At 41.2% G+C, this 12,738-nt stretch overlaps 1 protein-coding gene across 1 annotated transcript; it reads right to left on the reverse strand.

The window, feature by feature from the left end:
• Window positions 1-4,547: 4,547 nt before the first annotated feature.
• rgmd (RGM domain family, member D) lies at window positions 4,548-11,856 on the reverse strand. The gene is made up of 3 exons (XM_038716212.1): window positions 11,664-11,856; window positions 8,080-8,591; window positions 4,548-6,212 (listed from the first exon to the last, which is right to left on the reverse strand). Exons 1-3 carry the CDS (start codon window positions 11,755-11,757, stop codon window positions 5,514-5,516), a joined length of 1,305 nt encoding a protein of 434 aa, XP_038572140.1. The 5' UTR covers window positions 11,758-11,856; the 3' UTR covers window positions 4,548-5,513.
• Between the last annotated feature and the right edge of the window lie 882 nt (window positions 11,857-12,738).

Below are 12,738 nucleotides of genomic sequence, written 5' to 3' on the forward strand. Positions count from 1 at the left end.
GAAGCAAAAGAAGGGAAGAAATAACATTATTATTTTGACAAGCAGGAAGCAGTAAATTGAAATTGAAAAGGAAGGCATCGGGTATCAGTCAAGTTTCCATACAGTAGCTACAGCATTGCTTTGATGCTATAAGCCAAAATAAGATGCAACATCTGCCGGCAGTTGAATGTCCACATACACCTTTCAATCATCAACTTCATACATCAAAAGTCAGTGCAACATCACAAGCGGTACAGCTGAGACACTACATTCACATTTTGAACAGCAGCAACTAGTGGTGGAAGAAGTATCAAATATTAAAACATACTTGTTCTTCGAATAATATATTATTATATACAATTTTTAGATTAGGCATACTGATGAGATAGCTAGTCTAGTCCATTGGTTCCCAAGCAAGTGGTCAGGCCAACTCAAAGAGCCACAAAATAAATCTGAGAGAAGAAGAAAAAATTAAGTTCTGCTACACACATTTCTATTACTACTTTGGACTTCTCTCTAATTTTTAGTCAAATGTTGGATCATTTGATCTCTTTGGGTTTTGAACAGTTATTTAAACGAAACCGTCTGAAAGGTTTAGAGGGGAAAAGTTCCATCAACAACTCAGACATCTTGAGACATGACAATGGGGCAGCTGGTTTAATCTCAACCTATAGAATGGGTACTGCTGATCATGTGTGGGTTTTTTTATGTCAGATCTTAATTTGGAAAGTAACTACAGCTGTCCGACAAATGTAGTGGAGTAGAAAATACTGTATTTCCCTCTGAAATAGTGGAGTAAAAGTATAAAGTACCACAAAATGGAAATACTGAAGTACAATTACCTTAAGTATAGTATTTAAGTAAACGTACTTAGTTACTTTCAACCACTGGCAGTGACAGATATGAAGGTAAAAAAGGATAAAAAATGAAAAAAACACAAAAAAAGTAGAGCCACTGGCTCATGAAATAAATTGTCCCAATTACAATAAAGTGTGGCTCTTGGTCAGTGTGCACGGCAGGCAGTTCATCTTTATTACAATCAGTTAATGAAAATCAATCCCCCTCCTGATAAACTCTTATCTGCACGGCCTTTGCGCGCCCCTCGTGCAGGGAGATAATAAATTAGGGTAATATTGCCTTTGATGAGGGAGTGAATTGCAAATTATTGTAACTTTCTAAGATTTATGATGCAGATGCTTAATTTCCGAGCTGGGTTTTTCGGGGCGTCAGGGTGCCGGAGGGCCATTTGTTAAAAGTTTGGTGACACAGGCTCGTTAATAAAAATACACACTCAGACAACCAGGTGTTCTCAGCTGTTCTCTACTGTTACAGTAGCAGAGAGAGTGCTGCTGAAATGGCAGGAACTCCTGGCTTGTAGGATTTGCAGGCCATGTTTTCCGTAGACGTGGTGTTTTACCTATAACAGAGAAAACATATGACGAGGTCCAAACCCGGTGCATGCAACCTGTTTACTAAAGTAGGACTGCCAATCATACAGTGTTATTTTTTTACCACCCTCCCACCTCCGAATCTCTATCACACACGCCAGGAGCGTATGATTTGATATGTAGGTCAATACCCATTCTGCCGTAAGCCAGTGGGTGAGATATGTCTAGTTGCTCGCTGTCACTCTGATTATTGAGGAGACACAGAAAGATTGAGTTGGTCAGGTATGAGAGAGCCTGCGGAACGAGATAGCTGTGTAATCGCTGTGACTAGAGCAGTCTAAAAACACACACACACACACACACACACACACACACACACACACACACACACACACACTCACTGAGAAATTAGTAACTTCTCCCTCTGTTCTGCAGCAGTGACCCATGTAACAGGGTGTTAATGTACGTGTATGTTGGACGTCTTCTGCTCAGTGCAACAATCAGACTCTGAGTGCATCATTAAGCAGAATGCCTCGGCGAGAGAAGGTTAGAGGGTCTTACGAGTCACCGGGAACTGCAGGAACGATGGGAGACAGTCGTTTACTTGTGAAACGGCAGGCAAACGGGCTCTCACGAGAGTGGCTGAATTAGTTTACAACTATGGCTGACCAACATCACCATGCATCGTTTAGAATGAATAAATCAAAAGTCTCAACAGCTAAAGATTTGATGCTCATGTAAGATCCACACATGCTAGAATCACTAACCATCCTCTACTAGATCTGTTATTATCATGTAACATGCATCTGAGGCCTCTATTACCCTCTCTAACTTGAGGTAGTATGGCACCTTAAATGTCAATATCAAAGTGATTGTAAGCCCCATAATTCTGTGAACACTTCAACTCGTGGTCTCCCCTCATCAAGGCCACCTCATTTAAGTTTAAGGAACATCTTGCGTTAAGACAGCCATCAATCTATCCAGTATCAATCAAGGAGAGGACTCACACACCACTATCTATTTATCTTGCCAAGTGCTCTATTAATATCAAATTAATTTCCCCATTGAGAGTATCAATCACTTAATCATTTTTTTTCTCCACTCATTAGCTTGGTAATTGTCCTTGTTTACGGGAGAAAGTCAAGACAGGATGGCTCGAAGAGGGTGGACGAGCAGTCTATACAGGCTTGAGCAGTTTTCTGCAAACCTACATCCTCCCTGCTAATACAAGGACGGGACTCCTCTTCAGTCTATCAGGGGTTGACTCTGGAAGATTTTACATATTTTTCATTTCCAGTAGAAGTTTTCACTGTCAATCTACATTTTTTTAACCCTCAAAAAAGGAGCTCCCAAATTGTTGATGTTCAGAAGTTGTCAAGAATCTCTCTCTCACACTCACACTCACACACGCACACACACACACACACACACACACACACACACACACACAGGGTGTATATAAGGCTGGTGCTGCCTGACAGTGCTGTCAAATGGCTGCATCTCAACAGATGACATCAATCAAGACAAGGCCTGCAGCTTTTTATTTTATGTTTTTAATCTATGTTTAAAATTAAAAAGCAACACAGCTTACATGCCACCAGCTCACTTTACAACTTAACAATTAAGAGTCATGTAGTTAGATAAAAGATAATATGGTGAACCCAGGGGTGGAAGATATTTTCAAATCATTTATTTACGTAATAGGACCAATTCAACAATGTAAAAAAGTATCAAAAGATAAAATGTCGCTTGATATTTATGACAGTATTAGATTGTTCATACTGATGTATCGATGTGAAAGCAGTAGTTTACTTTTGTAGCTGCTTGAGGTGGAACAAGTTTTAACTCTATATGCAACTAGTTTAGTCCGGTGGTTCCCAACATAGGGGTTGGGTCCCTCCAAAGGTTCACAAGATCAATCAAAGGGGTCATGAGATGGTTAATGGGGAGAGGAACGAAGAAAAGTTCTGCTACATGTTTTCTTTTTACACTTTGATGATGTTGAATAATTTCACCTCTTTGGCTGTTGAACATGACAGGGTCCCCAACTGAACACTGCTGCTTTGAAAGGAGTCACAATGTTTGGGAACCCCTGATTAAATTTTTAAAAATGTATTGTATTTTATAAGCGCATCTTACGTTTTTTAATGGAAAATCATAATCTGAAAAGGAATTATATTTGAAATAAATGTTGTAGAGTAAAAACATATTTGCCATATTTGCCTGAAATGCAGTGGAGTAAAAGTAAAAAGTAGCATGAAATGGAAAGTACAAGTACACAGAAAGTGTACTTAAATAAAGCACTTGAGCATGTGTACTTTCCACCACTAACTGTGTCACCAAGACAAGATTTTTTACCACCAAGGAAGACTTGATTTAAACCAGGAATGTGCTTCACATATAATGGGAGAAAATGGTAACATGTTCCTCCAGCTCCTTCCCAACCACGCAGATCACTGCGGTGTTGTCTTTATTTGAAGAAATGGGACATGGAGAGATTAAGTATGATTGCATGTGTGATGAAACATGCTGTCAACCAGAGAAATGTAAGGACCGAGATACCTTTAACTTAATACAAGATTACATGAAATCTACAGCTATAATTATAGAGCATTAATTCTTAATGGCTTCATAAGAAGTGTGCAGGAGCTTTCTTAATTGCATTCTTGATGGCGATAAAACCTGATCACATCCCTCTTTCTAATCGTAGCACTCATTGTTCACATATAGTGCAAATATCAGCAGCATGTGTGTGTGTGTGTGTTGACTCTAACCTGGTGTTAACCACGGACTAAATCCTATTTGGAGCCATGCAGCGCTCTGGCAGACAAAAGCAAAGCCAGCAGCCAGCTCAGCACTCAGAGGTAACATTTGCACAGGGGACTGAGAACATACTGTGGATCCCTACAGCTACACAGCCAGCTTGTCAAAATTGTCTTTATACTATGAGCTGTCGGGCCTTGTGGACTGAGGACCCCAGCAGGACAGAAGCAGTATTACAAGCACAGTTAGAAATGGAAACGCAGCATTGAATAGTGTCTTGACCCAGAAACAGTAAATGTGTTTCCATATTAATGCTATGCAATGCAGTGATGTGATGGAATGAACGTCTGTTCTCTGGACAAGATACCAGTATAAGAGAAAGAAAGAAAGAAAAAAAAAAAAAAGGATAAGCCAGCCTTGTTCTGGAGTGTCCAACACTTTAATACAGAAACTTACAGATATAGCACAACACATTTTAGTTTACTCTTGTTACAATGTCTCAAAATAACCTACTAAACACAACAAATGTAAAACATATTACAGTTAAAAGTAAACATCTATACACAGGCAAATGTACACAATATAAAACACATATATACACTCTTTTAATATATTATTATATAAAGATTTGTTTGTTTGTTTTTTACTTTTAAAACTGGAAGACAAACAGCTTGAAGAGGGAGTGTTTCACAGAAGATGGGAACTGGGAGAACTGTTAAAATATCACTCTGACACATTATTGAATAGGTAGTTTTTACATAGAGTTGTTGGATCCTGTGTATTTAGCATGGCGATTTCTGAAATAGCAGTTGAAAAAGACAAAGAAATAACACTTAAATACACAAAACTTGTTGTTAAAACCGTTAAGTGCTATTGATATTCCTGGACTATACAGGTCCTAGAAGCCACATTGCATAAAAACAGCTTACATACATAGAGTTATATGGATATTCATACATGGTGGTGTGTTTGGATGTTGTGCATTTTCTCAGTAAAAACAAAATATTTACAAATAAAAAAAACAAATTATTGTTCAGCTGCCTTGATGGTGGCACACACAATTATGAGTTTAACCTTGAGACCAATTAAAAGTGGTCAACATGTTGACCCCAAACTACATGGTTGTATGTTTTTCTTCAAATTATGTGACTTGTGTATGAATCCACAGTAATGGTAAGCCATCTTCATGATAGTGAAATCCTTCAAATTACAAAAAAAGAAAAAAATCGCAACATTCAGTCCCCCCCCCCCTCCAAAAAAAACAACAACTTACAAATTCATACGTCTGAGCTCTAGTCACTCTTTCCTCAAGCAGGTAATGCTTCCACATTATGTTTGTCTCCATGTTTTTCTTTTTAAAAATCATTTATATTCATTTTTATTTCACAAAAGCAGCAGAAGGAGGAGTAGGAGTGAGAGCAGGCAGCTGTTGGCTGCTGCTGCAGTCGACGTGTGCGTCACCCCTTGGTTGAAAACGTGAGGAGTCCTCGGGGAATTCTGCTTCAGTTTACTGGGCGGCAGCGCCTTTAAATCCTCCAGGGCGCCGTAGGCTGCCATAGAGAACTCAGGGTCTCCTGTGGTCAGCAAATCAAACACACAGGACTGAAAGTACACGTCCTCCACCTGCAGAGTCTCTCTACACTTGGCCGTGGCTCGCTCCACCGTGTAGACCTGGTGAGGAGGCCGCAGAGGACCAAGCTCTGTGTTGGTGCCCTGAAGGCGGGGCTGCTGGTTCTGACGGCCCAGCGTGTGCTCTTTAATGAGCTCGTTACGTGGGCAGCCGTGCAGGCAGAGCTGCAGGCCGCCATTGTCCTCCGAAAAATCCAGGGTGTCTTCTGGCATGCGGATGGCAAAGGTCAGGTAGCTGCCCACACGCCGGACAATGATGGAAGTGCCGATGTAACGTGCCTGTATCTTCACCTGCCGGCCCACTCCAGAGCCACCGCGCTCTACGATCGTCAGGCTGCTGCTCTCACCGCCACTGCGAGTCCCATCCTGAAAGGCCAATGGCAGATCTTCTGTGGTAGCCTGGTACACCTTCTGATCTGTGCAGCCGTGGTAGGATTTAAAGATCACTGTGATCTGAAATGAGGGGAAAACGTAAGATCAGTATTTATATATAATATCACAGCATTATACAATACTAAATGTTATTTTATGTCATAGTTTGAATATTCTTCCTTACAACTGGTAAATAAACTTCAAGGCCCAAATTAATCTTAAATAAGAGCAGTACCAGATCACACCACATGGTGGCAGCAGGAAACTGCTGGAGGGTGTTGATGGTCCACACCAGACTTTTTACACAGTGACAGTATTTCCTCCCTAATGCCAATTCATGATTATGACAAAATGTTTGGATCGTTGTCAATGATCTGCTGTATTGTTATCACCCAAAGAGATAACTGTTCAAATAAACCACAAATACAATCACTTCACTGGCACCTCTCCTTTCTTATATAAAACAAAATTTCTCGCACTAAAAAGAATAACTCCTCTAGTCTTCCCTAAATTTTGGCTCAAATAACACACTTTCATAACAGCCTCAAATCTCCATGTATCTTCCAACACTCCTCCTATGCTGGCACTGCTAGTGCTTGCTCGATGACTGATTGTATTCCAGCTGAGCTTTGAAAATTGGGGCCTAACCTCTGTTTCTTCAAAGTATCTTGATAGAGCAGTGGCTGTGGTTAGGTTTACACTTACAGGGATACTGTATGATGGATGTATTTCATGGATGATTTCCTGTCTTAAGTCTGGCAGTTGAAAACAACTCCAAAAGCATGAATAGGGGCATGCGGGTGCTGGCACAGACATACCCACACTACAGGTTTGCATTAGTCTGTGCACCCAGAACACATTGCAATTGCCTTTGATAAGGGTTTATTCAGAAAACTCTGATGCAAAATCAGCCTACTTCATTAACAGAATCAAAAGCCCTTTTTGCCGTCCAATTATTCCTTTATTTTTCCACATTATTCCATATTTACACAAAAAGCACCCAGTTAATTATTTGACCAGAGGGGTGAAAAAACATTCCAGATTGTGGCGGTGGAAGAAAATGTTTGAGTGAGCGTTAATCACTACCATATGACCACCCATGTGTTAAAGGTAGAGCGCTCAAGCATGTCTGTGATTCAACACCACTGAAGGACTCCCCTCCTCTCTCTTTTCCCCTCATAGATCTGAAGGAGCTCCAAGACAAGAGGAATGCTGGAGGCTCGAGAGGCACCGTGGAATGACGATTAACTTCACATGTTTGATACTTTATGGCAATACTTGAGCTAGCAAGCCAGCACTCAAAAACAGTCTGCTGATATAGGCCATTTGTTTCAGACTTGCTATAATCAGAGAGTTCATTTCTAATATGGACGTATGTGGTTGTCGTGAGAAAAGCAATGCTCCCCCCCAGGGAGTCGCAAAATAGATCTGAGGAGCTGTGATTTGGTTGATTTTTGCCAGATTTTTTTCTTGTGAAATCTTGAATGGATTTACCTACTCAGGCCTCTAAACTGTGTTCAAATGAAACAATGTAAGAAAAGAAAATCAAAAGACATATGCACAATGTGAGAGGTAGCCAGTACACACTACTTCATTTTAAGGGGTCAAAAATGTCGGGGACCACTGCTTTACAGCAGGGCTGAAACTAATGATTAATTAGTCTGTCAATTATTTTGACAATTTTACTTGTTTTTTTTAAATGTAAATTTCTCAGAGCCCAGAGCTCACTTTGCTTGTTTTTTTTCTGACCAACAGTCCAAAAGTTAAAGATTTTTAATTTGCTGTCACATGTGAAAAAGAATATTATCAAAGCTTCACATTTTGGAATCAGAAACCAGAGAAAAGTTGGTATTTGGATGGTTTGGAAAACGTCGACTATCAAAATAGTTGTCGACTAATTTCCTGTCACCCGACTCATCGTTGCAATCTACTCTAAAACCATTCTTACCTTGCTGGTTGCTGTGGCGCTAGAGCCTAGGACGACAGGCACGTTGGTCACCTGCACAGACAGGAAGCGGTTGTCAATCAGAGGCCACGCCCCTTCCACCTTGCAGGTCTGAAACTCGTCCCGGAAAGTCCGAAGGTGCGGGTCTCCGAATAATCCACAGTGGGCGTATTTCTTCTGCTGACCTGGCGAGCCCGACATCAGGACCCGGTTCTCGTAGTCGCACAGCTCTGATACGGCCGGGCGAAATGTACTGGGTACCTTAGCGGAAGAGGTGGGCCCATCGCTGGAGCAGTTATGCAGAGAGAATAACTCCTTAATGCGGAAGACGGCCGAGTGGTAGACCAGGTCACCCCTACAGCTGCGTGCCTGCCGCCGTGTGCACAGAGCATAGGCCCGCAAGGCGATGCAGTAGTCCACATCCATAGCCACGTCCTCCTGCAGACCACTAGAGGGTGAGGTAGAAGCCACATACTCTGCATTGCAGCGCTGGATCCGACACTGCTGACAGTGAGCTGGAAGACAAAAACAATGACCATCAGCATTTTGTACTGCAATGTCATTAATGCATCACACTTATTGTGAAAATGTTTGCTTCTCTACTTCATCATTAACCTCCCTCTCTGCAAAAATGATGCGGAATAGATTTACCAATCTGAACAAAAAATATAGTTTACTCCCCAAAAAAATCTTAAAATCCATCTGACATTTACAGATACATTACCTCAGCACAGCACACAAGGCTACAGAGTCAAAACTTTTCCACTATCAAGTTTAGCTCAATCAGGAGAGCCATTAAAACCCAAATGCATGAGCTCACAAGGCCATGATCCCACACTGTGCCCTGGAGTCAGTCAAAACTTATTTCCCCTAACTAGCCCTCACAGAAATAGCATGTAACCTCGCTGTAGGAGGAAACCAACCTGTGTTAGTTTGCCTGAGGGTGTTGAATGTGGTTTGGCTGTTGCTGAGGTAAGTGAAGTGCATAAAGCTACGCTACACAGCGCGGCAGGACTCAGTGTATGGAGCAGCTAACTCGAAGGGGATCACAAGAGGAATATCAAAAAGTGTCACACTTGTTCAGAAACTCAGGGTTCAAACTGGAAGCACAGCATGTGATATATAGGAGGTATCGCCAAAATTCAGGGCTTCCTGAAGGGCTTATGACTCACAAGTGGGATGTTTATTACCAAGGAAAACAAATAACCAACTATTTCTGTAGGAAGCAAAAGTGTGGATGTTCATCAAGTTCATGTCAGCGCTGTGTTACTTTTGGGTGGGGTGTCTCAGATGCTGAATGGGATATTAACTCGTGCTGCATTGTGGATTTTTTTTCCCCATTTTTAGATCGGATCAGCCACCATCCACAACACGTACGTCACTTTTACTGCAAAACCGGGATCAGTTGCAACAGACTGCTCCTCTATTGCAACAGAATAATCTTCCGTTTACTCCCCAAAAGCTCCATCTAATCTCCCCACAGCCTGGAGAAAGACAACAAGATAAGCACGGAGATTTCGCACCAGTGCACATGAATATTCTTCCCGTTCACATACGTCTGACGGGGCATGACAGGTGATTAATGCATATCACAGCCGCTGCACTTCCACACGAGCACTGATAAAAACTGAGAGAGTGTGAGAGGTCAAGTTAAGAGACATTCTGCATCCCTCCTCTGAATTCCAACAGGCCTCTCCTGTCTCGCTGCGAGGTCACCCAAGTCCACTGTGATTGACACTTTTTGACAATCACTGCCTGCACAGCCATCAACAACTATGCATCTCCCTAAAGGGTCTTTACGCTTCAGCACTTCGTAGGCTACCAACAAGCGTGAGGACCATGTGGGATATATGAGAACAGAAAAGGAAAAAGCAAAATGACCACACAAGCAGTATTTATATTAGTATATTAAAGATTAACATATTTTAGTTAGAGCTGGAGATGAAGACACTACTTTTTAATGGCATGGGCCTGGTCTTTAGGCTGCAGAATAACAGCAGTTAAATACTCAACATTTTCACCAACAGAATAGATGGTTTTAAATGTTGGATAAACAATTTAAAAAAAACCCCAGATATTTAGATTAAGTAAACTTAAATACTTAAATTTTTCGAAAAATTACAGTACAGCTGGACAATGGTATATTTTAATGACATATTTAATAAATAACCTACATTGAAATGTCTAAATGCATTTCAGCAACTATGTTTGCATATTTTGACAACTTTTTAAAAAGGCATTTAGGTGCTACATCCAGTTAGCACAGGTGCTGGACAATAATTCAATATTATTGTTTATCATCTTTACACAAAATTGTATCAAGATTTAATTTGCAGTGTTCATGTCTAAATAAAAAACATTATATTCTATATTCATATTATGTTATATTCTGTCACCTGGAAATCTTAAATGCCTGTGATTTTGAACATCTAAAACTAAAATATCCATATAAAAATAATGCTGGTTTAATTATTGGGTATTATTAATGTCTATATTGCCAGGAGACAGGAGATTGCTATTTGAGAATAGTTTTACCGATCCCCCAACAGAGTTGACACATGTTGAAGTTTATCTAAACATCGCCATCAGTTGAAAACAAATCTGCTTCATAAAACAATCAACTCAAAATGTGGGTCCCGACGGTCTCAGTTTGCCATAAACACAAGATCGAGAAAACGCCTTAAGATGTGAAATATGACATAAATCAACTTCATAATCAGAACAAAACACGCTCCTGAGTTTGTCACAGTGGTTTCTGACATGTGGCTGCGGTAGAGGAGCGAGCAACACGTTCAGAGGCCAAAAAGTTGTACCCCCATGCATGGCAGCTAACAAAGTTAATAAATGAAGCATGAATAGTGGAAAATACCAAGCCTCGCGTAGCTTCGCCACCTGCTCGAAACTAGGAGTTAAAGTTAAATCCTGTCTTGAATAACAATGGTGACCGTTTATTGTCCGATTAGCGGTATTTTCTGATTTAAAAAAACAAGCTCCCTGGTTTTCTTTTGGTCTGACTGCGGGTGCTGGACACCAGATGCTAGTGAGCTATGCTAACTGGAGGCTAAGCCGTAACTTCTCACAACTTGGTAAAACCTTATAACAGCAGCAGTACTTGTCTTTAGAAAAAACGCGATAACTGTTACACGGTTGGTGACAAATAGTTTGGTGGCGTTGTTTTACGCGAGCATCGCTTGAAATGTGCCCGAAAACAACTCCGTAAAGTGAGTTAACTCGTGCTGCTCGGCTAGCAGCGATGCAAGTGTTGCAGCGCAGGCTGGAGGGGCTGGGATAACGTTACTCCACAGCAACAGGGCATTATTTTGTCCCCGCAGTGGATGAGATACTTTGAAAAAAGGCGACTTTTCTCCTTCTTCAAACACCAGAAACACTCTTAGCTAAGCGTGTGTGTGTGTAACGTTAATTTATGAGAGAAACGTTTAAAGTCGTTAAAGAGTTTGAGTTCAGCCACACGACGCCAGGGAAAAGTTAACTTTTTTCATCTCCACCTCCATTCCGGGGAGAGCGGGACACATCTTGCATGCAGGAGAGGAGTGGAGGAGCACGGATTGGGAAAAATCACCACTTACCTGGTCGAAACAGCAGCGAAAGTAAAACCATCATCAACGTTACACAGTCCCAAAGCTGCCGCTTAGCCGTGATTTGTGGTCCGCTTCTCCCCATACCAATCCATTCAGTTAGAATGGAGTTCCTCGACTGCTTCTCATCGACACTGTGGCTGCGGGAAATCAGACAAAATTTCGTCTTCCTTCCCAAGCGCTGTCATTCAAAAGGGGCCCCTGTCTTCAGGGCGGCTCTACGAGGGAGGGGTCTAAAGTGTAGACGGGGCCCAGAGGTGATTGCTGGCCAATGAAAGACTAATTATTCACTAACCACTTGATATTTACATGTAGTGACAATTACTGGGGATGAGGACAGTGGAAAAGCGCCTTCAACAACAGAGGGGGCGGTGTGAAATTATAATTGCCCTGATTACAATTGAAAAATCACAGGGCGCTGTGGTTATAATAGTTTTACAACTGCTTACTATTTGTAGATATAGGCCTACAAGTGTCCATGCTAATGGTAAAACTTGGGTCCATTCAGAAGTGACAAGTAATACAACTTTTCTCATGCACTGAAACAGACTAGTAGAAATTTAAACTCAAAGCACCAGGGGGCAACTGTCTTGTTTGACTCCCCCTCCTGCTGAGGACAAATGTTTGTGTGTTTTCAGCATCAGGCAGGTTTCTCCCACCTGTTGTTTTCTTACTCCAGACTTACAGCTTAAATAACAAAGTTTGATTGACAATTGCGTGTGCAAACTAACATATTACATTTTGTTTAGTCTGTCTAGTGAATATTTTAAATATAGCGCCTGATAAATGCATCACAGGCACACTATCCTGAAATTACTGACTGAAGAGGAATGACTGACGCTAAAGAGAAATATAGCTTTAGCCTATATGACATGGCATTTTCTCCATTACAATGAGGGTTAGGGTCAAAGGGTCTGTTTTTGTCACTTGAGAAAAGTCAGAGAAAACACCCTGACTCGATGATTTTCTCTCAGCAAATCTCTGTGTGCTATTCATTTTTCCATTACATTTTCAGTTAGCAACTTGCATGTTACTATTTTCCTTTTGTGGCCAACTTTCCATCTCT

This window comes from Micropterus salmoides, unplaced genomic scaffold (genome assembly GCF_014851395.1).
Source record: "Micropterus salmoides isolate LMB-PRFRI ecotype aquatic unplaced genomic scaffold, ASM1485139v1 Ms_hic_scaffold_13, whole genome shotgun sequence".
Taxonomy (NCBI): domain Eukaryota; kingdom Metazoa; phylum Chordata; class Actinopteri; order Centrarchiformes; family Centrarchidae; genus Micropterus; species Micropterus salmoides.

Coding starts and splice junctions, on each gene's coding strand:
- rgmd (XM_038716212.1), bottom strand. CDS start 11,757: ATGGGGAGAAGCGGACCACAAATCACGGCTAAGCGGCAGCTTTGGGAC. Junction 8,592..11,663: donor TTCGCTGCTGTTTCGACCAG/GTAAGTGGTGAT, acceptor TTTGTCTTCCAG/CTCACTGTCAGCAGTGTCGG. Junction 6,213..8,079: donor GCGCCACAGCAACCAGCAAG/GTAAGAATGGTT, acceptor CCCTCATTTCAG/ATCACAGTGATCTTTAAATC.